General features: G+C 44.5%; 3 protein-coding genes across 12 annotated transcripts; 1 reads left to right on the top strand and 2 right to left on the bottom strand.

Moving 5' to 3' along the window:
* agfg1a (ArfGAP with FG repeats 1a) lies at positions 1–22,114 on the top strand. 9 transcript variants are annotated; one of them, XM_056610705.1, is made up of 15 exons: positions 1–376; positions 4,634–4,727; positions 6,608–6,723; positions 7,872–8,034; positions 8,475–8,646; positions 9,647–9,769; positions 10,760–10,831; positions 11,394–11,621; positions 12,212–12,404; positions 12,638–12,720; positions 12,977–13,066; positions 14,013–14,060; positions 15,573–15,725; positions 16,076–16,170; positions 16,899–21,409. In XM_056610705.1, exons 1-15 carry the CDS (start codon positions 210–212, stop codon positions 16,956–16,958), a joined length of 1,857 nt encoding a protein of 618 aa, XP_056466680.1. In that variant the 5' UTR covers positions 1–209; the 3' UTR covers positions 16,959–21,409. The 9 variants fall into 9 exon arrangements, with proteins under 9 accessions (XP_056466680.1, XP_056466681.1, XP_056466683.1 ...); XM_056610706.1 differs by having other exon boundaries at positions 10,760–10,792; XM_056610708.1 differs by lacking the exon at positions 10,760–10,831 and having other exon boundaries at positions 2–376.
* Positions 17,085–20,912, bottom strand: slc19a3a (solute carrier family 19 member 3a). Of its 2 annotated transcripts, XM_056610716.1 has the most exons (7): positions 20,686–20,912; positions 20,238–20,473; positions 19,449–19,962; positions 19,236–19,314; positions 18,940–19,132; positions 18,304–18,445; positions 17,085–18,206 (listed from the first exon to the last, which is right to left on the bottom strand). In XM_056610716.1, the coding sequence occupies exons 1-7, from the start codon at positions 20,830–20,832 to the stop codon at positions 18,051–18,053; spliced, it is 1,467 nt and encodes a 488-aa protein (XP_056466691.1). In that variant the 5' UTR covers positions 20,833–20,912; the 3' UTR covers positions 17,085–18,050. The 2 variants fall into 2 exon arrangements, with proteins under 2 accessions (XP_056466691.1, XP_056466690.1); XM_056610715.1 differs by having other exon boundaries at positions 17,085–18,445.
* On the bottom strand, positions 21,047–24,450 carry slc19a3b (solute carrier family 19 member 3b). The gene is made up of 8 exons (XM_056610717.1): positions 24,301–24,450; positions 24,030–24,209; positions 23,577–23,742; positions 22,846–23,143; positions 22,467–22,618; positions 21,962–22,154; positions 21,735–21,876; positions 21,047–21,573 (listed from the first exon to the last, which is right to left on the bottom strand). The coding sequence occupies exons 1-8, from the start codon at positions 24,448–24,450 to the stop codon at positions 21,412–21,414; spliced, it is 1,443 nt and encodes a 480-aa protein (XP_056466692.1). The 3' UTR covers positions 21,047–21,411.
* Positions 24,451–25,593: the final 1,143 nt, after the last annotated feature.

Below are 25,593 nucleotides of genomic sequence, written 5' to 3' on the forward strand. Positions count from 1 at the left end.
GTGCTATTTTGCCCCCAAAAAACGATTGAGCACTGTGCAGACCCCCCACCCACTTGACTACACGCCTCAAACGGAAGGCCGCCTTGACAGTCGTAACGAGCTGCTGACTCGGTTTGAACGTGTCGGTAACCGTTAACCAGCAGCATAATTTATTTTAATCGTTTCGGACTCCCACAATCGTGACTGGAGTTATTTCCTTGTCCTTAACCATGGCGGCGAGTGCAAAGCGTAAGCAAGAGGAGAAACACCTGAAGATGCTAAGAGAAATGACGAGTTTACCTCCCAATAGAAAGTGCTTTGACTGTGATCAACGCGGCCCAACCTATGCCAACATGACAGTGGGGTCTTTCGTGTGTACCTCCTGCTCTGGCATTCTGTAAGTAGTGTTTCACTGACCTTAGCTAGACATGGCGCACACCACGCTAGCATATTGTGATCTGTTAACTACTCATGGTACCTTAACTTGTGTTAGCCAACTATCGTTAGCTGATAGCCGTAGCCGTTTCCTAAGTTCACGTAAGCTAGTATGACTGGCGAGACTAGCTTGCCTTGACATTGTCTTGATTTGTTGGGTGGGGTACGGAAGGATAGGGTGTCGGCATTTAGCATATGGTGGTAGCGACCATCCCAAATGCTAGCTAACCTTAGCCGACAGATGCTACCCATTTAACTTATTTGACACTTGCAAGCTAGGGCTTGATGTTTACCAGATAACCTAGATATCTGGACGTGCTAGAAGTTGTCAGAAAACGTTCCTCGTCTTGCATACTTAACTCTCCAAACCAGTTTCTAAACGTCATCTTGTACACACAGACGTCAGAACAATGGGACAATTTGCTCCTGTTTGCAATTGCTTCTTCTCATTCATTATGCATACACTATATTTTTATTGTCAGAAGCCTATGCCACCCAATCAATGGATCTGACTGAATATGATGACCTGATATTGTACATTATCAAATATCTAACACTTGATTCTTTGTGAGCACACATTTTGTTCTCCAGTTGTGTAACATCAATAGCAGGGAGTATGGGATTAGTGGGGCAGTCTGTTTCTTATCCTTCAACAAATAAATTCTAACGTTGACTGATCGAAATATCGAAAAGTGTAGTGATGTCTACTCTTGACATCGAATATTGAATGTAGGAAGTCTTACCCGTCTGTCTTAAACCACCTAACCCTAACGTTTTACCATTCTTTGTCTTGCCCTGAGTTAGAGAGGGAAGTTACTTGCTATTCATTTGCTAATTGTTATTCATCAGCTACCGCTTTTAAAGTTAGTCATTCATTCAGACTGTGATAAAGATGAAGATGTGCGTATATTTATAAAAGTTCAAACACCTAACTTGGTTTCTTCTCAGAAGAAAGGACTACATACAGAATAACTATATAAAATCTCCTTTGTTGGAAAAAGGAGGTGTACATTGTCCTCATAGAGCTGTTTTGGGGTGAAAGTGCCGATGTTCGCTTCATGCAGGAAGCCTTGTGTGATCGCACGTGCAGGAAGTGGCTTGGCACTGCATAAGAACCATGTGATGTTGCGTGTGCAATAGGAAGTGTTAGAGGGGGGCACTGTCCGTTTCTTGTTTGTGTCATACTTGATAGCTTGCATTGCATGCATGATGCAAGCTGATGTTGGCTTAGCTTTTCCCTCTGCCTCCTTTATCTGCCTGCACCTGGCCACAGCAGCTTCAGATATGATTGTTTGCTTACCTTCTGGCCTTCTAATGGGTCACTTAGTGGGAATATTGTGATCACTTTGTAGTTAGTCCCAAAATAAAGGTGTCATTTTTGTCTTAACATTATCAAGGAATGAAGCAAACTTTCTGACACACACACACACACACACACACACACACACACACACACACACACACACACACACACACACACACACACACACACACACACACACACACACACACACACACACACACTCTAGTTGTAGGGGTTTGAGTAAACACATTCCAAATGAAGGTGGAGGCTTCCCCAGGAGATTCTTTTTGCAGGATTGTTTCTTGTGACAGGAAGTACAACTTCATAGTTCATGTTCCCTTGAATAGGAAGCCTTTTCCTTTTTATAGAGTAGCACAACTGGAACCGAGTAGTAGTCAGGGCGCCTGCCGCCAGCCTCTGTAAATCGATAATTAATCGACAATTAATAATTCTTTAGTTGTGATATTACAAATAATGATGATAATTCTATAAGGCTATTAGTAGTATAATTATTGTGGTTCATGGTTTTGTAAGCAAATCGACCACATAGTTACCACATACTACCATTTGTATATTAAAGACTCCAATATGATGTTTCAGATACAACCATTGTGTGGATAAGTCCCTATAGGTGACTTGATCTTCACATTTCTTTCCACACAGAAGCACGTTACATTTCTTTACTGGAAGAATAATCTTCTTTTTTTTTGTCAGTGGGTTTAATGGCACTTTAGTGTATTCTTTGAATATTGGTACAATGAGAACGCATCTCTGCAACAGATCTAACATAAGTCTTTTTTGTCTAATCTATTTGAAAGTGGCCTCCTCTGGCTACCCAAAGTATTGCGTTCTGGCATTTAAGGGAAGAACGTTCTAGAAGTGTACCTTAGTGAAGTCTTTGCTAGAGTGAGGTTGTTTAAACAATATCCCCATTTTTGCAATCAAGGACACTTTACAAGTACTTTTCATTCAATGTTTTTAAGTAGTTTTTTTAAAGTCTTCTCTGTTTGATTGGAAGTTCCCATGCTGACAACTAGTCTTATCCTTGAGCTCTTGCAGTATGCAAATAAACAACGGTGCTCTTCCCCCAAGTTGCTTGGTGTGTAACATAGTGCTGCTTATTTGGGTTTCCTTTTGAGAATTTCTTGTCGGGTATTCACCTTGTGAAGTTTCATAACAGCCATTTCAGTCCGTCAATGTAAAATATTGTTGGTCTGTTTTAATAACTCGCTCCGGCAGGCAGACTGTGCGGTGTTGGAATTCATCCGTGACCCAAGTACTCAAAAATGCAAACATATTGAGACCTTAAGGGCTTTGGAAATCCTCCCAGTATCTGACCTAGTTTCATGTGTTGTGTGGTGGAAAACTGATCATTCACCTGTCCTCGGGCCCTTGCATGCTTGCATGCACACACACAGTGACACCCTTGGAGGGAGATCATGAAATAAACCATAATGTTGTTGTGTTAAGGTTCATATAAATGCAGTGTGGTCGTTTGCTTATTCGACTGTAATGCAAAGTGTTTCGTACCGTTTGTGTAGATTATGACACAGTGCAACAGTCAACAGGCTCGCGGAGGTCCAGCACATGGAAAGGCAAACAGGTGCAGCTGTAAGGCCAACCGCAAGAGGAGTAAATTATTTAGCAACTTCATCTAGTGTTTCATTCCCGATCATGCACAGCTTTTCTTCTGTCACTAAGGAGCTCATGGTTGAAAATAGGTTTGGCATTCAGGACCATATTTTCACATCCAACGCGGTAAGAAGGTGATGGAGGGGTGGGGAGGGTGATTATGGTCTTGGTGTATGATTATTGATTCACATTTTCAGTTGTAATGGTTTCCATTCTTAATTTTTGTTTGCTAAATAAACACTGGAAGCATGAGCAGCGTAGACAGAATTTTGTTTCCACTATTTACAACAGGCCATGAACTTGTCGCAGTAATAATTGTGTATAAAGTGGGCGCTGGCACTCTTTGCTCAGCCACTGCATGTGTATACTATTTATCTCTTAACCGTTTGAATATCAGCTGGTCCGTCAATGGTCTTGATGACAATTTAGTGGTACACCTAAAGTCAAAGGTTGGGAGCCACTGGTCTACAACTTTTCCAGTAAGCCCAACCCTACTGCAGCCCAATCCAGACATTATGGCAGCAAACCCTCCCTTCTGATCCCTCACCAGTTTTTCTTTCGGAGTAATTAGTAATGGAGCTGTCAATGGTTCACTCTGGATTGGGGGCTGGTATGCTGTGGGTTGGAGGATTGTGTACACAATAACAGTTCAAATAACCCCAAATAAAATTCAGACAGGTACTTGTTACAAAGTGTGATTATACCACAGTTTGTTTATCAGATCGGCCGGGATAGCCGGTCTGAGGTAGTCTTAGTGCTGGCGGAGGGCTTCCGGAGTAAAGCGGGAGATGGAGATTGTTCGTTTGGGCCTCGGGTCTATATGGCATTAGATGTGACCTTGTCTTAGAAACAAGCGAGGCTTGTGCAGGCTAATGGGTGTCGCGCTATAATTGGTCTTTCTAAATTCAGTGAGCTCTTTTGTCCTTGAGGTGCACCGACAACTCTGCAGCAGCGTATAGCAGTTCGGAGAGAGTTGCACCCACGCGCGTTACACTCATCTATTCCTTTTCTTCTCCCCCCCCCCCCCCCCCCCCCTTTCATCTTTTATTTACCCTATCTCCCTCCCTGTCATCGTCAGATCGTTGCTTTTGTCTCGCTCGTCCCAGTTTTCTCACACTAATAACGTCTGCTCGGCATCGCTAATTACCTAACCCAAGCAGAAGGGTCTGGTTCTCATCCAGAGACGACATGAGTTTGATGTGTAATCTTGTCAAATCAAATTAACCCCTGACCCCCTTGTCTCTCTCTCTCTTTCTCTCTCTCTTGCTTCGTATCCATTCGCAGACGAGGCATCAACCCACCTCACAGAGTCAAGTCCATCTCCATGACAACATTCACACAACAGGAAATCGAGTTTCTACAGAAACACGGAAACGAGGTAGGCACGAGTCCACTCTTTTACAACCATCGGCCTTCCATCTGACCAAGGCATGGGGACCCTGTGAAAACAAAGCCTTTGTCGCTGTGTGCATAATTCAATGTTACCCATAGTAACTCTTATCCAGGGCTCAACGCTAAGGTTTTTCTTCCACTTGCCCGGTCGGGCCAGTGGGTCTGAATTCTACTTGCCCAAAGTACATTTTTACTAGCCCCTATATAAATAGTTTTTTTATTAGATGGTTATCAAATCACAACAAAGATTCAAGTAAATTGAAAGTAAGTAGGCCTAAATCCAATAATTCACAAAGCATTATCCGACGTGGGCAAGGGGAGGGGGCAACATAAGGATAACTTTATAAGGATGCTTTTAATCCTTCACTTGCCCGAGCGGGCAAGCGGGTTGTCATAGTTAGTTGCCCTGAGCCATCGGGCAATCCTTATTGTTGAGCCCTGTATCCTTTCGTTATGTGTTCTAAAAACACAAAGAAAGTGTGCCAAAACTATTGATGATTTATTTCTTTGCTAGTTCAGTTTGTGTTGCACAGCTAGTTACAGTTTAGAGAACACTATTACTGGCTTTATTATTATTCTGAAAGTCTCTTGCCTACTTACTTGGATGGGCTAGATCTAACATGATTTTAAATTAAGCTTTTAACACTAACATCGATGCAATTATTTATTTATTTTCATATTTACTTCTTGCCTCTCATTCAGCCTATTTAAACCTTTATGCCATGTCCCACTTTTGAGACCCATGATTTTTGATTGCATTCCTGAAATATTTTGACTAATCTCGCAAAGTGGAATTTATAGGCTGTATGTGTGAATGGGCTGGGAATAGGTTTACAATGTACACAGGGACTTCCATTCAGAGACTGTAGCTGTGTTCGAAATTGTTCCCTATTAACTCACCACTCACTATTCCCTATATAGTGTTCATGATATAGTGCAATATTTAGGGAACGAACAAACGAGAATTCGGACACTACGCTGAACATTTCTAAACGTCATTTGCGTCAGTAAATATGCCGGGCAATTATGTGACGCAGACAAATGCGCCCACATCATGTAACAAACCGGGCACTCACAAGGAAAGCTGGAGGTTGTATTGATGTTGAATGTTACATTTCCTTGATCAAGGGTTTTTTAATAAATGTTTAATGTTGCATTTTCTGTTAAATCACAAATTGTTGAAATTTCTAAACGAAAGCCGGAGACTCCATCATTAAATGTATTTGTTCCCGCAGTTATTCAGCTTCTTCTCCCCCGGAAGAACACGACCGCATTGCATTGTGGTATACGGGAGTAACATGTAGGGAACATCGTATGTACACTCAAATTTGGGGTATTTTAAGTGCACTATAGTGCATGAAATTAACCACTGAGAATTTGAACGCCACTACAAAAGGGCGAGCACCCTATATAATGCACTATATCCGTGATAGGGAACGATTTCGAACACAGCTTGTGTCTCTGTTTCGCTTCCATCCATACACTTGTACCCACCATCGACTCAGTCTGGTGTTACTATATACATTCTTTTAGACACGGGTGTGATCAATGCTTCAGATTTACTTTAACCAAATAGTAAGTAAAATGAGCCAAGCTATAATGGATTAGCAAAATGCTAATGAACATCGTCCCGGCTGGAAATGCGGTTCATTTGTGATGCGTCTCTATTGAAAGATCATCTTATAACTTAACCCAAAGGGCTCTAAACACGTTCCTCACACCTTATACTAGCGCTGTCTGTATTCCGTGGCTGCCTGCAGGCTGTCAATGTGGAGGTGATAATCTCATGGGACGGATGCGGTACATGCAAAGAAATCATTAGTAGAAAACCCGCTAACCTGCTCTGCCACCCTGCACTTTCCCTAGGTGTGCAAACATATGTGGCTGGGCCTGTATGACGAACGGGCTACCCCTATTCCAGACTTCAGGGACCCTCAGAAGGTCAAGGAGTTCCTCCAAGAGAAATACGAGAAGAAGAGGTGGTAAGACTCCGTTTTTTTTCTTGATGACAATGCAACAATACTGTGAAGTCATCTTGCTGAGTATCTCGATTCTATGGGACTTTCAAAACATCCATTAGTTAACATTAGACAAAATGGGCACTTGAATTCAAATATATGTACAATACTAACAAATCAAAAAAAGCGTCCCAAGACAATATATAAGACACAAATTTGATTAAATTGAAAGGTTTTGGCATAGATTCGGTTGCAGAGTTAGACAAAAAAACTTGCCAGACCTTTGACAGTACATCCCCTTTACTTTGTATTCTTATTTTTTAGTGTTTTACCAAAATAGATTCTCTATGCATTGCCTTCTGACTGGGAACGCCTTGAAGGCATCTCAGTGCCATAAGCCTGGAGCCAGTCACCAGAAACCCTTTTTTAAATTCCCTCAATGTAGGTCACCCAAGTCAAGGCACTGCAAATGTGAGCCTCTTTGTTCTTCAACAAAAGAATCTGTATCATTAAGCTGACATGTAGCGTGATAAGCAATTTTTCTAAACATTACTGCTTTATTTGATGAATAAGTAGAACAGCTTCTTTGGAAGAAAGGGAACACTTGGCAGTCATGGGAAGAGGAAGAGCTGAGATGCGGTCTTCCCTATCTTTGGCTTCTTGCGCTGTGTTAAAGCATTGTCACGTTGCCTCATGCTGACAAGGTGAAAAATGTGCAGCCCTCTCATATATTTATATCTATATATTTATAAGGTAGGGTCAATACTTGAAGATGTGATCCTATTTAAGTCTCTGGAGGTTGTAAAAAATAGAAAGGCACCATTACCGTTAAACAAAGAAGCTGTACTATAATAAGAATATATCCATGCACAATATTACTTAGTTGGTCTCTATTAATATATATAATTGTACAGCATGGTAAATATGCATGAGGTACATTTTTAATGATTGCAACCAGCTAAATCAGAGCCACTTAAGACACAAGATACGTTTTTTTTTAATATCCTGATATATTGTTACATTATATTATAAATAATGACACTTTATCAGGAAAATCCCAGGAACACATTTTCTTGAGGCAAACATAGCTCTCTATACAAGTTGCATAGAGGCTTTGAGTTAAAACAAAAAGCTGTCTCTCTGCTGATGTTTTGTGGGATCGGCTACTCCAGGTACGTCCCCCCTGATCAGGCCAAGGCGGTGGCATCGGTCCACGCCTCCGGCTCCTCCAACAACAGCAGCACCAGCAGCACCCCCGAAGTCCGGCCGCTCAAGTCTTTGCTGGGGGAGTCTGCCCCCTCCCTGCACCTCAACAAGAACACCCCTCCCAATCAGGTACCCAGTTGCCCTATTGATGCATGCATGATGCATTAGGGCCTGAATGGGGGTTTGTTTACGTACAGATTGACAATACATCTCTCCTCTTATCTTATCTGTGGGACAGGCCCATGAATGCATGAAGACGCCATCATTATGTATTTTTCCATTGGGTCACGTGTGACACAGAATACACAACTTCCAGCTCATTTTAAAATATAGCCTTGTTGATGCTCTTATAAGCTAGAGGTCTTGTAGACCCCTCTGGACATCCATTATCATAACATTTTGGGGGCCACCTAAAGCAACTCAAGCCTGAGCTCATGCACATGTACCATGGCTGGGACTCAAACCCCTAACTCTGGCAGTGTTAATGACTTGCTCTACCAGCTGAGATGGAATGGACCACCATGCTAAGTTGCTGCATTTCCTTTGCTTTCTTGTTCGTTTCACCCCAGTCCCCGGTTGTGAGCCGTGCCGCAGCGCACCATCACCACCAGCAGCACTACCACGATAAGAAGTTTGACCTCCTCAGCGACCTTGGCGGAGACATTTTCGCAGCCCCTGCTAATCCGCACGCAGGATCCAGCGCCAACTTCGCTAACTTTGCACATTTCAACAGCCACCCAAGTAAGAATGCATTTAACACGTTCTAGACTTGCTGCTGAAGTGCTTGACTGCAGCCTGAATACAAAAGCGTTTTACACTAAAGCATTAATGATGCTGCTCCTCATGTTGAAGAGTCTACCCACTGCCATGGGATTGAGCTTGTCCATTAAAATTTGAGATTACGGGCAACAACAAAGACTTCCTTTACGTTCTTGTCCAGTGATGATCCATTAGCTGTCTTCTTTTTATTCCCCATAAGCTTAATTCCCACACAACGCTTCTTCTGTGAGGAGGCTTATACCCTCGCCGAACTCGCAAAATATTCAAAAGATGACCATAGGTTCTGAGCTTCTAGATGATATATAGTCCATGTCGCCGTGTTGAATGTCTTCTGGATATTAGAAGCGTCTCCCTCGGGAAGGAGGCTGGCCCGCATTCTGCTGATGATGACATAAGGCAATTGAGACATAAAACATCCTCATAACGCCGGAAAAATCTTTGAACCTATTCTACCTCATTAGATTTCAGTTGATAGCAGCCCTGCAAACCGCTAGTTAGTATGGATTGTTGCCATGCATTATCGGACCCTGAGGGTATACATCTCTATTTACTGCGTTTCTGTGGCGACTAATGCTCCAAACATAAAGCTGTCATATTCCTTCCCTCGGGGATCATGACCTCTCATTTCCTCTACAGCAGTTATCAACCACTCTTCTTGATGCAATGAGCTAACACTCTCTCACACACACACGCACACACACACTTCCAGTTGCGACCACGAGATGGGCCAACTCATCGGCCTCTCTCCAGAATCGAACACGGCAGCCATGTTGTGTTTTGTCATTGGCACGGGTCACTCTGATTCACTCGGGTTCATATTTAGCTCACCCCTCCATCCATCCTCCTCACATGTCCGGGACGCCCCACAGGTCATTACGTGTGCTCATCACGTGATATCATCTCATTGTTTTCTGTTGTCGTCTGTGTCCGTCTTCACCCTCATCCTCACACCTGCTCCCAGCGGCTCAGAACGCCACGGCCAACGCAGATTTTGCAAACTTCGACGCGTTCAGTGGCACGTCTGGTGGCTCCGGGGGTGCTTTCAACAGTGCTCCACCAGCTTCGTTCCAACCCACAAACACAGGTAGAGGCGACCAACCACATCACACCGCTAGACCACACACGTGCATACTGCACACGGGTTAATTAGCCCCACCATGCTACATCTGAACACACTCGCTCACTCACACACAGTGTGTGCAGCACAGTAGACCGGATACTGTAACACGTGTTCAATTTTTTCTGCAATTCGCTTCTTGAAAGACATTTCACCCCTTGAAATGTGTTTCTTGAAAACATTGCTCATGATTGTTGTCGCTCTTTTCCCCATATTGTGTCCCTCACAGTAGACTGGCCTCGTAGGGTCATGGTGCCATTTAAGTACAACACCTCCTCCTACCCTGGCCTCTCTCTGAGGCGTCATCCTAGTGTCCTACTGCAGTATGTTCTGCTGCTGTCCTGCAGCGAATGCTGCAGCATACGCAGCATCTCCTCCATCCCAATACCCTCTCACTGTCCACTCCCATCTCATTCCCGTGACTTGAAGTTTCAACCACAATTTTAAGTAATGCACACATGCCCACCGCCTAGCCACCGCTGTACCACGGTTATGGTCGCATACCACAGTGCCCCCCCCCCCTGATGGAGGTGGTCTACCTCGATGGCTATTGGCTGCCAGGTGTCCTGATGGTGTTCTATTGGTTTATGAATAAAGCTCAACTGGCTCTCTCTCTGTCTCTTTCTCTTTCTCTCTTGCCGTCTCTCTTTTTCTCTCGTTCTGTACCATAATCCCTATCTCGTGCACACTGACTTGGCTGCTGGGCTGTCACCCTTTTTCTATTATTATTATTATTATTTCATTTATGTATTTATTTGTCTGTCGATTTTCTGGGGATCATGTTCTCCTGTTGCTCTTATCACAGTTGCTTTGCTTTTGCTCAACGCCATGTTATATTGTTTATACTTTGGTTTCTTTCTTTATCCCTGTTTTTTCCACCTTGTCTCCACACTGCTCATTCTCCACCCATTTCTTCCTCCCCCCCCCCCCCCCCATATCCCCCTTTTGGTCGCTCAGCGTTCACTGTCCTTTCATCCAGCCAAAGTATGGGTGAGTTTGCCAGCACTCCGCCTCCTGTGGTTGCGCACAGTAAGTGTTTTATCACTGGACTCTCGCTCTCCTTCTCTTTTCTTTCTGTCTCTGCTGCTTTCTGCCCCTTCTCCCCCACCTCTGTGTGCTAGCCGGCAGTATCCTCTCTTTTGGCTCTCTGCGGTCTTCTTAGGTCTGCATGTGTCCGTTTAGTTGCCTGACGGGACTACTTAACTTACTAGTGCGTCGGTAGCAGCGGTGATGACGGAATGTTTCCATTAGACTAGTAGTAATCCAGAAGCACACTAACAATTGATTGGACGTTATAGTGTCAATGGAACCGCATTAGGGAAGACTTGCTAGCCTAACACATTTTGAACAACACTGCAATGCACCGTCTTTACTCTGATGGAGCTGTTGATGCTTCCAGGCCCAGAGTGCCCCCCCCCTCCACCGCCCTCCCCTACCCCAGCTTAAGAACACCCTGCTGTCGTTCAACTCCCCCCACTGCCCTCTTCCTTTTAAACCACCACAGCCAGAGCCTGTATCATGTGATGCTGCTGTCCACCAGCAGCCCAGCCCACTGCCGTCTGACCTCACCATCTCTCTCTTTCTCACGCAGGTAGCGCCTCAGGGGGACTAGCGAGCACCAATTTTGCAAATTTTGACCACTTCCCCACGTCCTGTAGTGCTGACTTTGGGACCTTCAGTTCCTCCGCCTCCTCCTCCCAGGGTCACTCCGCAGCGTCAGCCAGAGAGCCCCTAGAAGGCTCTAGCGCCCCTGCCGATAGATATGCTGCCTTGGCCCACCTGGATAGCGACTTGTGTAGCTCCACCGATACGGAGCAAGGTAAACTTCTCCTGCCCGGGCCTTCGCTGTGGCAGAGGTTCAGGGCTGGGTAGGATATTTAGAACAGGGAATAGTTGATGATGTTGTTATTGTTGTATACTAATTCTGCACTTGGAGAAGAGATTTTTCACTAATTTCATTGCAATCTCATTTACCAGACCTATTTGCGGAATCACTGCTCTGTCATTGTTATGTTGGCAACATACATGGTCTTTCTCTTACACAGACCTGGATTAATTATGTACATGATTAATAAGTGTCACCTCACCTCCTTGTACCTTGGTATGAACGAACAGTGGTTTGTCTGTGTTTATTTATGGAGCTGTGCATTCAACTAGTATCACCGCCGACAACCGTGGCATCAGTGCTTGTAACTCAGCCTGTGTATTTAAATGTCCTAGCTGCCTAAAGAGAACGGACACAAACATTTCTAACGGCTAAACATTCCTTCTCTCGTCATTTTCCTATAGGTTGAATGTGTGGCATCTGAATTCCTCTATACATCTAACCCAAACCGTTTACTTATGTACACACATGCTGTTTTAAAAGGACGTCTGCTCATCTTGGCCCTTGTGTGTTTGCATCCTTAGGGAGCGGCATCGCTGGCGGGGTGAGCAACGCCGCCCCCGGTGGGGGGGCCCCTGGAGCTGGCGCCGGGCCCCCAGGCCAGGCCCCCGTGTTGATGGGCGGGGACCGCTACGCTGCCCTAGCTGCGCTGGACACGGTCTTCAGCCCCCCGGCCCCAGCCACCAGCGTTTACAACCCCACCAGCACTTCACAAGGGTGAGCAGGGGCGGCGGACGCCAACGCAGTGGTCGTACGGTGTTTAGAGACCCCACCTTTAGACCGTCTACAGCTATCTCAGTCACACAAATGACCAATGCGTCATGTGTTTTTATAATGTTCTAGATGATTGTCATCATAAACACATGACACCCTCTCTGGTCACTGCTTGCTGTCCCAGTTAGCCTTTTATGTTTTATCATTTCTTTCGTTCTTTATCTTCCATGTTGCAGGGGCATGTATGGTTCGGGGACAGCGGTGTCGTCCACCCAAGCACAACAGGGCCTACCAAACATGGGACAAGGCTTTGGGCCAAGTAAGTAAAACACCGCTCAGTCCCCTCTTGGAAAACCTCTTCTCCAAGTTCCCCAAGATGGGAAAACTTTCCACTTTCAGGTCAGTTGAGAATAATAGTCTTGCCTGTTTGTATTGCGTCATGGTTACTTACACAGTCAACAGGGGTCGTAGGAGACATCATACAGTAGAGTACACACTGAGCTAGCCAAGCCCGGAGGTGGTTACCGAGTCCAGAGACTCCCTCTTTGATTGTGTGCGTTGGGTTGCCTCCACAGCTCCGACTAACCCGTTTGCCGCTGCCCCCCCGGCTGCCGCCACCAACCCCTTCCAGAGCAACGGGAGAGCAGCCGCAGTAGCAGCCGCAGGTACGTCCTCGTGGATCACATGACACAGGGTCTGAAAGGGGGTCGAAATCCACAGAAAGGTTTCAAAACGAATGAAAAAATTATAAATGGATTTACAGAATTGTGTAATTACAAAGAACCCAAGTGAACACCCTATTTATAGCAGTTGAATGATCAGTGGCACATTACCTTCCTCCTCCACTACATGAAACAGACTTTCCGGCAACAGCAGCAAATTACCGGCGAGACAGTATCAAGGCCTAGAACTGAGAATGTATTCATATGAGACCGCTGCAGCAGCATAACCGGATTACACCCAACCACCCACCATACAATTGACTGTTCCAGCAGCAGAGGAAAGAAAGTTGTCCTGTTTAGCCATCTTTAGTGGGTGCACGCTTATGTAGAACCTGTAATGAAAAAATAATATTTTTTTGTATAAAAATACTTTTTAGTATAAAAACTAATAGTATAAAATTTTTATTTTGTCATTCAATCGATTCCGCAATTGCCGGAATGGGCGGAAGTGTTTCTCACATGGAAGTTTCTCTCGGTTCAGAAAGCCAGCATAAAAACGTTGGGAAGAGAAGAAATGTTTAAGCAAGGGTAGGCAATTTGGATAAACCAGCGAGTAAGCACGATTTTTAAAGTATCCAATCCAAAATAAATAAATAAAATGCCCTCCCTTCAGGCCATCTTCCAAAGTCACACACTCACCTAGTTCTAGCAATACGTCAGCCTACCCTTGTGAAAGAATCCCAGTCATATGCAATTAGTGCACGGGCAGGTGGTAGTTAGGTAGACACCGGTAGGCCATAACATAATTTCATTAGTGCCGAATTAAATGGTAGGATGGGCTTTCTTTTTTTTCTGATTGTCCATTATAAATATGACAAAGTGCTCTTAAAATAATAGGTATGCCCTAGCTTTAATGTTTTTTCTTAATTGATCCCGCAATGCTCCCCAGGCATGATGGGTGTTTACCCTGGGCAGGGTTTGGCCCCAGCAGCTTTTGGTAGGTCCCCATACTGTGTGTTGATCTTCTCTCCACTGCTGTCCTCTAGCTTGCTGTGGTAGTGTTTCCTCTTACCCCACTTCCTCGCCCCCAAAGTTCACCCAGATGGACAATGTTTTGACAGGTTACCAGAATCACACAAAACTGCTGAGGTAGGATCACTGAGGGTGGCGTGATTAGTGTTATTGTGTATTTTATTAACAACATGCGCAAAAGAATGGACCAGAAGCTCCAAGTGTTCCTCCTGCTTACAAGTAGGAACTAGTTAGACAAGGAGAAAGACGTGGTTCAGATTGGTCCGTTCAAGTTTGCTTACACTAAACAACAAAGCTTTAAATTACTACTTGTTTAAGTATTTTCCAATTTCACAAGAACATCTGGCATCTTCAATGTCGTTTTTTATTCTGCAAATTCAATATATTTTGTTAGACAACCAGTAATAATAAGTGGTCAAACACTGCAGTTGGTCTTGGTGCTATGGAAAAATAGATCTACACAATATTGGTATAACTTATGTATGCTAAACATACTGTATTTTTTTAAAATGTATATAAAATAGTATATTGTAGTTTATAGATATGCAATACAAGAACATTGCAATAGTTTGAACAATGATATAGGCTTCTCGCTGAGCACTATATTGCAGTGTATTAATATTTTATTTCTTAGCTTATGTCCTGACCTATTTCCTTTTACTTTTTGCGTGTAGTCCCAATTTTATTTGACAACAAAATTGCATATTTACCAGAATGTGCAGAAGTGAAACGGGCCAAATACGCCTACGCATGTAGTTCTGTGCCTCCTTCCTCATTGGCACATCAATGTGTGGAAATCTAAAACTGCTGGCTACAGATACCGACGCTTTCTCGGCCCTGCCCTGCTTATCTAACTGCAGTGCACTGAGCTCTGCCCGACCACCCATGCTATCCTGTAGGAAAAAACTGAACCACAGGTGGTGCACTTGGATTTTGTGTTGTGCTGATGCTGCTCTTGATAGCCCCGGTCTGTGTGGAGTAGACTTGTTGAATTGTCTTGTAATGGCATATGTAGTAAAGAATATGGCTGTGTGTTGGTGCTTCTTTAAACATAATGGGGTTTACCAGACCTTGTTAGATGTATCTTGATTGGATGTTTTGAGTCAGATTTCAGTTCCACTTGGCATTACCATGCGTCTCAACAAGAATCTTAAATGACCTGTCGGGATTAGACCTTTTCTTTTGAACGTGCAATATCATAACGGTGTACAAGGTTGTTCCATTGTTGCCAGTGCAGAACTTAATTCTGACAAACAGCAGACGTGCCAACTATCTACAAATGTGACCTTAAAGAACAAATACCAGACAGATGTTTATGCTACACATACAATGAGATCCCCCCACCCTAATTCAGATCCTAAGACGCCTTAGAAAGACCGGCCACATTTAAATGCCAAGTGTAAACAGGGTGTTTGTTTATTAGGTATGCATTGGTCATTTGTTGATCCTCAGTCCCTCCTCTCCCTCTGTGTTGCAGCATCTTTCGGTACGGGCTCCCTGAGCATGCCGTCTGGGTTTGGAAACTCCTCGGCCTACAACCTGCCCACCAGCTTCAGTGGAACCTTTCAACAGCAGTTCCCTGGCCAGCCCCCCTTCCCCCAGCCTCAGGCATACGCCCAGCAGCCTAATGGTGGGTGCTGTGGACTGCCTCGACTGCCCATATGGACTCATTATATATGGACTCATTATTTGACGTATTCAATTCTGCTTTCATATTTTGACTGCACATTTAGGGGATGGTGTTTGATTAATGTTTAATAATTGTATGGTATTGAGATTAAAATGTAATACATTTTCTCAACCCATTCATGAGTTAGTATTTGAAGTGTTGCAATCATATTTAAGAATTATATTTCACACATTTGTACTGGTCACGGATCGAATTATGCTAAATAAATAATAGTCAACAAATATTGGACCATAGAAGGTAAAAGCCTGTAGCCCATCCCCTCCAGTGTGACATGTTCACTGTTTTCTCAGGTGGGGGCTTTGCAGCCTTTGGTCAGGTTAAACCTGTCCCAACGCCCTATGGCCATGCGATGGCTGCCCCTGGGGTCTCCAGTAACCCCTTCCTGGTGAGTACGAAGGAGCCGGCGTGTGTCATGCCCCCTTTTTCGTTTTCTTTGTGATGGTTTGATGTGCAGAATGGAAATATAATAAGAGCAAGTGTTTTTATTAGTGAAATATACCATTGAAATAAGAATATCTTTGTTTTAGTTAGCTACAAATTAGCCTGTTGAATCTACATAGGGAGGGATTCCGCCATAGTTGTACAGTAGCCCAGAACGGATTAATGGCTCTAGAGAGAAGGCGTTTTAATGAATAAAATCAAACGTTTGAGATTGGTGTTATGTTATCTCTAGTGTGTGTGTGTGTGTGTGTGTGTGTGTGTGTGTGTGTGTGTGTGTGTGTGTGTGTGTGTGTGTGTGTGTGTGTGTGTGTGTGTGTGTGTGTGTGTGTGTGTGTGTGTGTGTGTGTGTGGCCAGACTGCTATTGAGATGAATGATCAATACATTTAACAGATAGTGTTAATTATCATCAATATTATATCAAGGCATGTGTATAATATAGTTCCATGATTCATCCTTTTGGGTAGAGTCTGATGTTTGGTGCTTTCAGGTGAAGCAAGCGACCCAATCACTATATACCACTGATGATAGCTTTGAATCTGCGACTCTTACTAGAAAACGAACTAGAAACTAACAGATGCGTTTCTAGTTTTCGAGAAACGTAACAAATCAAATGCATATTTATTCGACCACTTTCTCCAGCACTCACACTATTGTTGTCGTCCCCCTTTCAGGCCGGTGCCCCAGCTGCACAGTACCCGGCCGGAGGCTCCTCCACCAACCCCTTCTTATAGCGCGCCAGCCAGCCGCACTACAGGGGCCCCAACCAGCGCGCTCGCACCTCTTGCACTGTTTTGTTTCACCAGTAGCTTTTAAGGGTAAGAAAAAGCAACAAAAAAAAAACAATGTTTGTAAGAACGTGTATTTTTTATTTTCATTTGGGAAAAACAAACAAGCAATCGCAGACAAGACGAGACAAGAAAAGAACGTCTCCTAGCAACAGAATTGCGACAAAGATGAACAGAAGTATGTGATTGTGTGCAGAGGAAGAGGTGTGCTCCTCTCCGTGCCTCTGTTAAAACCTGTGAACTGGCCTGTACTGAGCCACAATGTATATTCAAACTGGCTGATAAGTTATTGCAAATATCCTATTCATTATGCTGCAAACGTGTACAGATCTCTCTCTCGCTCGCGCTCTCTGAAATATTTAGCTCTCTGCATATCAGTATTTGTATCTTGCACCCACTCAAAATGTTGTTTAAGCAAACTGTTCACTTGGAGAGTCGATAGATGCTGCCATTTAGCAAGTTGTTTTGTGCAGTATGGTTTACAGTGACCTTGTTAACCGAGGTCCAGAAATGCTTTTGAGTGCGGTGCTAATTGCTGCATCAGGTAAGGGCTGGTCTCTCCTCCCCTTTGTTGTCCTCAACCCCTTCCTTTTAAAGGCACAGGCTCAAAAAATATCAGTTAGGGCTAAGACATTTTATGACATGGAAGTCATATTACAAAAAAACAATCCTAAATGTTTAGGGGGGGTGAAAACCTGCATGGTTTACCATAATGGTGTCCCAGCCCCACTTGCACCAGGTGTTAGAATATTTTAATTTAATGTGTAAATATATATATTAAAAATAATTTTAACTAATAAGGTAACCAAACCTTTAATTTGCATTGCATTGTACATGTTCACCTGTGAAAATGTCCTTTTTTTTTTGTATAAAAACAATTTATATTAATTGTCTTGTAGTCAATCATTTGAAGCCATTGACAGTGGAGCCAAAACATCCCAAGGGACCAAAGCTAGCAGTGCTTATTATTTAGTGTTTATTGTTTATTATGGATCCCCATTAGTTGTCGCAGAAGCGGCAGATATAATGCACTACTCTTCACAGTCTTTCTTCAAGGCAGACCCCAGGGTCTGGTGGATCACTTTTTGAAGAAGCAGGCTCTTCGCTGCATCTCCGCTCTTTCCAAATGGTGAACACTCCACGTATTGTGAATATAACTGCAATGACTGCAAAATAGCTGGAATATATGGTGAACTAGAGGGGAAAAATGGCATTCAGTGATGTGAGTGATTTGAATTTTTCTTTCTACAAAAGCATGTTGTAAGTCCGCTGTCCTAAACTGTCGACTCACCTGAGGGATGATGGCTAGGCCCAGCCCTCTGCTGTCCACCACTATAGCGGTAATGATAGTCTGCAAGACCAAAGCTCCGAAGTTGTTGACACCGAAAACCAGAGCATATCTTTCCATCGATAAGTCTGCTGCGATTTGGAACCTGCGGCAGACAGGTGCTGTGTTGGGTATATTGAGGTGAATTCCCCTTGTGTTGCACCTTTGTACAGCCTTCTTAAGGGGATGAAGTTGAACTTAACTGAAAGGCTTTAAGTATGGTGCTTCTTTGTCAACCCCGTTTCCACATTTCACATCATGGGATTGGCAAAATAAAAATAATACTTGTCTACCGGCACATCCTTAAACCCCTCATCAAAAGCTTCCAAACCATCTATTATCGTATCACCTTTTTAAGGGCAGGAAGTTATTTTGAACCAAACATTACCGTGTGCATACATCTTTCTACTCCAATAAGCATGTGTCTGGTATATCAATGTCCCTGAAAGAACCTTGTCCTTTCAAAAATGTAGTGCCAAATATCGAATAGCTTATATTGATTTGGGGCGAACCCAAGCCAAAGGTTGGGAACCATCATCCTATCATCTACAAGTTTATCTTTGGAGCATCGTCTCATCCTCTTTTGAAGCGCAAACTCACGTCGCTATGGTGATCAGCAGCATGTACAGTCCCTTGAAAATAACATAGCCAACATAGCACAGCCAGATGCTGCCCGTGAAGGTCATCAGGAAGAGAGCCGTGGCCTCCAGGCCTGAGAACGCACCCAGAGACAGCTCGCCCCAGTGGGACCAGTTGACCTGGAGGAAGCCTACACCATAGGCCGTTGCAGCACCTTCAACATAAACAAATATAGAATTAATTATGACTGAATGTTGGTGTTCATGCCAACTCAAAGACTATCAACAAAATCCATTCCTTAAGCAAGTGCTTTTTACCAAACAGATTAGAAAAGGCTTCCACTCCTCCATTGTACATGGTGAAGTTTTCAGAAGGCTCGACATGTTGCCACAGCACCTAATGGAGGTATATTTGGAGTGCATTGGACAGGTTGATCCTCTAGTCACTCTCAGCTGCTGTTTTTTTTTAATGGTAAGTCTATAGTGTGTGTGTGTGTGTGTGTGTGTGTGTGTCGTTTCCCTAATGCACACCTGTACATAGTTGACGGTCTGGTTGTAGCCACAGGTGGCCATGGCCCACCACACGGACCAGTAGAGCAGCTGTCTGGAGGAATAACACTGGAGGAAGTCTGCCCAGAGCTGGAGAAGAACCTTCCCACAGCCAGCTGCACGGGCAGAACCCTCTCCTTCATCTCCCTTCTCTTGCGCTGTAAGTCCAACTGTCCCCCCCTCCCACCCTGCCCCTTCACGTGTGTCTGTTTCCGCCGACACCACTGCCCCCCCGGCCTCTGTCGACTTCCCCGAGCCTTCTGGGGCGGGGCCTCGGTGGCGGTGGAAGAACATGCTGCGCCGTGGCATGGGTAAGAGGCAGGCGGTGAGCAGGGCTATGGAGCTCATGACCATGGTGAAGACCAGGATGCCGCTGTAGGACAGGAGGTCGAAGCTCACCAGCAGCTGGCCCAGCACAGCCCCCACGGTGTAGCCCAGGAGCTGCACGCTGCGGCAGTAGGAAGTGGCCTTGCGGTAATGGGCCGGATCTATGACACTGCAATGGAGAATTATTGAAATACATGTACGCATGTTTGCTTTGCTGCTTCACTAGCTCTTCAGGCTCACCAGGGGGCTACATGATGGTTTTTCTTGGCTCTGCCTACCTATAAAGAAATTTGGGCTATATTGTGACCTTCCAACAACCAACAATATTATTTGGAGAAGCCCAATGGCATCACAGATAGGGTTTAAATCATATAGAATGTTACTAGTGGCATCTAAATCCTGATCCTTTCAACCAATGGGCTTACTCCCATGAACACACCCGACCTGTAGATGTAGGAGAAGTAGGCCACCTCGGTGGCTGTCACAACGCCGTAGAAGAACTGCATCGCCTGCATGGCCGCCACACTCCGCAGCCACAGCAGGAAGATTGTAGTGATCAGCAGGTTCACACTCTGGAACACCACCACTGGCTTGTAGCGCAGCCAATCGGTGAGCAGGAACACGGGCACCAGCACGCACAGGTAGGAGTAGGTCCAAACTGGGAGGATCTCGTTGATCACCTGAACTCACGATTCATGGATGCAAACCATGGATGTACAGCTCATGGGCACAGGACTGCCACAATATTTGGATTTGGATTAAACATCTCTAGAGAAATCTATTATTCTGATGCAATCACCACTCCAGCACAATCAGGAGCTAATTAATTCATAAACCAATTAGGGTCCCTTTATGAAGTTGGTTAGCAATCATTGACTGGGCTGGTCTCTACCTGCTCTGTGGTGAGGTTCTTGTCAGGTCCGGTGAAGAAAGGGATAAGGAAGGGTTCCAGGGGCTTCACGGTGCTGAAGAAGCCGTAAACACACAGTAGGATGGTGGGGTATGCCCAGCCGCCCCTCCATGTCTTCAACCTCTCCATAGGTCTTCCAAGCACTACCCCAAACGATGTCAGGTTGTCCAGAGCTGTCCTGGTTTTTCTCTGAAACAGGTGTGCACGGTGGCTTCTCCACTGACAATGGGTAGCTCCACTTATTAATCATCAACCCGCTCAAAGGGCAGCTGACGACACTAATTCCCATTCTTGCGCTGATAATGCATGTCGTTAATTCAAAAGCAGACCTTCTGAAAACGTTTTACTTTATTCATCTGTTTTGGTTATAATCTGATATCAAGATTTTTTTAAATGTTAAAGTGATACAGTGAACTGAGCATAACACATATAGTACATTCATATGGTGTAAAAATACCTAACTTTCCCACACAAGGAAGGAATGTCCATTAGGTCATATCTTCAGCTTCTACAGAGTAGAGGCCATTGAGGTAAAAATACCATGTTCAGTAAACAGGCAGGGAGGTGATGGCCAACATAGTGTTCCTGTTTGCACAAATAGAACATATAGGACCCAGTTAAATCTTCCACATTAAAAAGGTATCTAGCAAGGTAGCCGCTCTTGTTTTCCAGTGTTTTGGCAGTGGCTTATGAGACCCTCGGCTCATATCAAAAGCGTTCATCAGCATTGAGAATGTCCACACTGGGCTCTGGTTTTGGTTCCTTGGTATCGGTTTGTCCAGGGCAACGAGCATGTGCGCTTGCTGTGTATATCCCTCTGGTCAGGAAGACCACTGAAATGGCCCCATAGTAGCTACCATAGACAATGAACTAGAGGTTGGGGAAGAGAGAAACAATATACCTTAAAATGAAAATCAACAAGCAGTTGATTCTCAAGGTGTAATCCTTATTATCCACCACCAGGTGTCCCTCTTATCCTGCTTGATCGTTGATGACTGTTTTGTCTATGTCTATCACCTCATCTTACAAACCTGTGTCACAATATCCAGCCCAAGCACTTTTTCATCCACTACGATGGCGGTCAGAATGGTCTGCAGGCAAAGGGCTACAAACGTGTTGATTCCAAACGTCAACGCGTAACATTCCATGGAGAGATTCGATGCGATCTGAAACCTAAGAGGAGACATAGGCATGCTCCTTTTAGTTAGAATATTCTTCACATTTCGAAAGATGTTTGCCATGTGCACGAAGGACTCACGTGGTGATGGTGATCAGCAGCATATAGGAGGCTTTGAATATCACGTAGCCAGCGTAGCACGCCCAGATGCTGGTGGTGAGTCCCATGAGGAACACTGCCCCCGCGCCCACAGACGAGAACATCCCCAGGGCCAACTCACCCCACACGGTCCAGGTCACCTTGACGTGGCCCGCCGAGAACGCTGCGGCAGCCCCTAGGTGGAGGTTAACTGTTATAGCCTGTTATTGTTGTGCCTACGGAGATAATATTTCCCTCCCCACCGCCACCATGATGCACTATGCAGGGAGGATGAGGATGGCTCAACCTGTTGGACTAGTGCGCGGGATCGATTCCGACAATCTCTCTGCATCGACCCACTTTTCGGTTTATCTTCACTGAACTTATGACGCATACAAAAAATGACATGATCAAAAGATGTCGGTTTTAGTTAAAGGAAGTCTAGAAGGAGGGTGATCCCTACTCCCTTTTTCTATCGCCCTTGGTAAAGCAAGTGGAACCATCTTACCCACGAGGGTGCAGACAGCCTCTACGGCCCCGTTGTAGACGGACGAGGTTGAGGACGGCTCAATGTGGTCCCACATCAGCTGAACGTAGTTAAAGACCATGTTGTAGCCAGCCGTGGCCAGGGCCCACCACAAGGACCAGCAGATCACCTGTCTGGACGAGGAGCGTCATGTTCCCATTATAAAATGTAAAAACAAATACTTTTATGGATTAGGGCCATAATATTGTATGTTATATACATAGACAATATGTTCTGACAACCCAAAATACAACCCTCTCAATCACATAGGGAATCAGATCACACAGGAACATGCTATTAAAAGACAAAAAAGTGTATCGGAATGATTGTATTACATGAAATATAATAATGCAATAAATGCCTGGATGAGTAGGACTCTCGGAAGCTTCTCCAGAGCTGTCTGCCAGTGTGAATGATGTCATCCCTGGCGCACAATCCCCCGCTCCGGTCCTTCTCTCCATGCGGTGTCACGACCACAGCCTGGTCTCCAGCCCCCTTCATCCCCACCCCCTCTGCCCGCTGTGGCTGGGAGTGGCCGGTGACCGCCCTGTTCCCTTTGAAGAACACCCCCCGCCGGGGCATGGGCAGCCAGAAGGACACCAGAAAGGCCACGCTGACGATCCCCAGAGTGATGGCGTTGATGTAGAAGTAGTCCACCCCTGTCACTCAGGAGTTGGGGAAGAGCTCAGTATCGGACAGGGAGCTCCGGTGGTTGGTGGCACAGCAGTGTGTTTTGGATTATTCTTTATTATCCTCTCTGAGTCTAAACTGTGCTCCAACGGCTCACTTGTAGGATGTTCAAAAGAAAATGTACCTACATTATTATTAGCCTTTATTAGGATAGCATTATCATAGATTCCTTGTACCTTATCCATAGATTTTCATTACACTTTTAATGATAAAAACATAAATGTCAATTGCAAAAAAACAACGTGAAGATTGATTACTTTCTAAGCTTTGTCATTAAAGTAGCTCATCATAAGACATTGGTCATTCTAATTCTAACAGTAACAGGTAAAATAATTAGGTGCTGAATTCCTTTTTTCAGTGTTCCAGCATTGCAGTATATGCTGTGTTTATCCCAAAGCCTACCTGCTACGGAGATGAGCAGCTGGCCAAGGCTGGCTCCAAAAGTGTATCCAGTCAGCATTGCACCGCGAAGGTAGCCCGTAGCTCTTTGGTATTTTTCAGGAGGTATCATGCTGTAGATGTAGGAGAAGTAGGCCACCTCTGTGGAGGTCACCACAGCATAATTCACCTGTTTCCAAGCAGAGTATATGCAAAGGGAGATGTATACATTATGTATTGCATGTACACAGGTTTTGTATTTGCTTTTTAACCATCATGCCTCCACAAGCCTAAAGGCACATTTTCTCCAGAAGTATGCTGGCAAATAAATATTAGGCTTACACAGTGAACAGCTTTTGAATGACTAAGAGAAGGCCAAACGCTACATCGGATAAGCGTAGCATAAATACCAAGTGTCTAACTCTTCCCATTCGACTCATCTGGGATGACATGTGTGTGTTTGTAGTGTCAATGGACCTGGAGGAACGCCATGGCAGGCAGGCCGGGGGCGAAGCACAGCAGCACATAATTGGTGACCAGGAAGAGCCCCTGGACGATGATAATGGGCTTGTACCGCAGCAGGTCGGTCAGCAGGAAGACTGGGAACAGGATGGCCAAGTAGGAGTACGTCCAGATGGGGAACAGGTAGTTGGTCACCTGTTGGTAAGGGAGTGAAGGGGAATTATAGGGTTATTATCAAATAAATCTGTCAATTGAGGTTTGTGTGTGTGTGTGTGTGACATCTTACCACTTCTGAAGAAATGTTTTTGTAAGGACCAATGAGGTATGGTGTGAGGAAAGGCTCGGCAACTCTGCAGTTTGCAAAGAATCCGTAGAAACAGAGGATTGCAGTAGGATATACCCAACCAGAAGACCTAAGCTTAGGCAGTACGTGCATCATGCTAGATCTATCTTCCTGGTCTACAAGAGCGGATGAGTCCGACGTTTTTTGCTTTGTTTCAAACAGAAGCAGCCTAGAGAAGAACCTAGATAGATGTGCATTCTCACTTCTGTATGTCTGGAAATGGCCAGGTTTGTTTGAGGACTTTAACCTCTGAAGTTCAGAATAACAGGCGTATTTGATGGAAAGATAAGGAATCTTCGTGCAGTAAAGCTCCTGACACTCCCCCACCACAATCAGCTTGCTATACAACTTATAACACTGTTATCTGGTAACCGATCAGTGTTTTAGCAGTTAGTAGACCCTCAGAGCAACCACTGTCAAGTAATTTGCTACGTTGTTGATCGTTGCTTGCAATTCACCAACTCCTCAATGTGTTCCAACAGGTTGGAATCATTCAGTCTGACAAGAGAAAGCTATAGGACACAAGTGGGTTCCCTTCATTTAATTAAACAATCCGGGGAAGTATCTAATAAAAAAATAAGCAGTATTCTAGCACTACAACACAGATCAGGAGCAGGAGCCTCTGCGTCGGCTTGCAAGTGACCAGTGGTCAATTTCAGTTTGACAAAACTTGTCAAACTCAATGTGTATTGTTATCTGCCCATTGAAACTAATCTGTTTGAATATTTCTTCATCTTCTGCCTTGTAAGAACCATCGTTGTAGATTTCCTAACTGCTCAGATGATTTCAATAACAGTGTAAATCGAATATAAATTATAGGGTTAATAATGAAATAATTGAGAATCAAGAAAATGGATTTCATCTGATGACCTGCTGCATGTCCACCTCCTGGGTAGCTAATTTGTTCTGGGAGCAGCTGAGCTTCGCTCAAAGCAGGCCTGTGTAGTGCTGGAGGATGTGTGTAGAGAACAATAGAGCTCCCTGCAGAAGATTTCTGTGGACCAAAGCCTGTTACTGGCCAGATAGGATGGACTTGACCTCCTGGACAACAGGGACACACGTGTATTGGCACAGGTAATGCAGCTCGTCTGTCATTCCTCCTTGTGCTGTGCATAATCAGTGATATGTCACTTGCTATGCGTAGATTTTCTCTAAATTTCGATTTATTTTATTTAACGACAATAAATAGGTCGAAACATTATAAAATGCATTACTCGTAAAACCATGGTCCATGTA

The sequence above is a fragment of the Gadus chalcogrammus genome, chromosome 16 (genome assembly GCF_026213295.1).
Source record: "Gadus chalcogrammus isolate NIFS_2021 chromosome 16, NIFS_Gcha_1.0, whole genome shotgun sequence".
NCBI lineage: Eukaryota > Metazoa > Chordata > Actinopteri > Gadiformes > Gadidae > Gadus > Gadus chalcogrammus.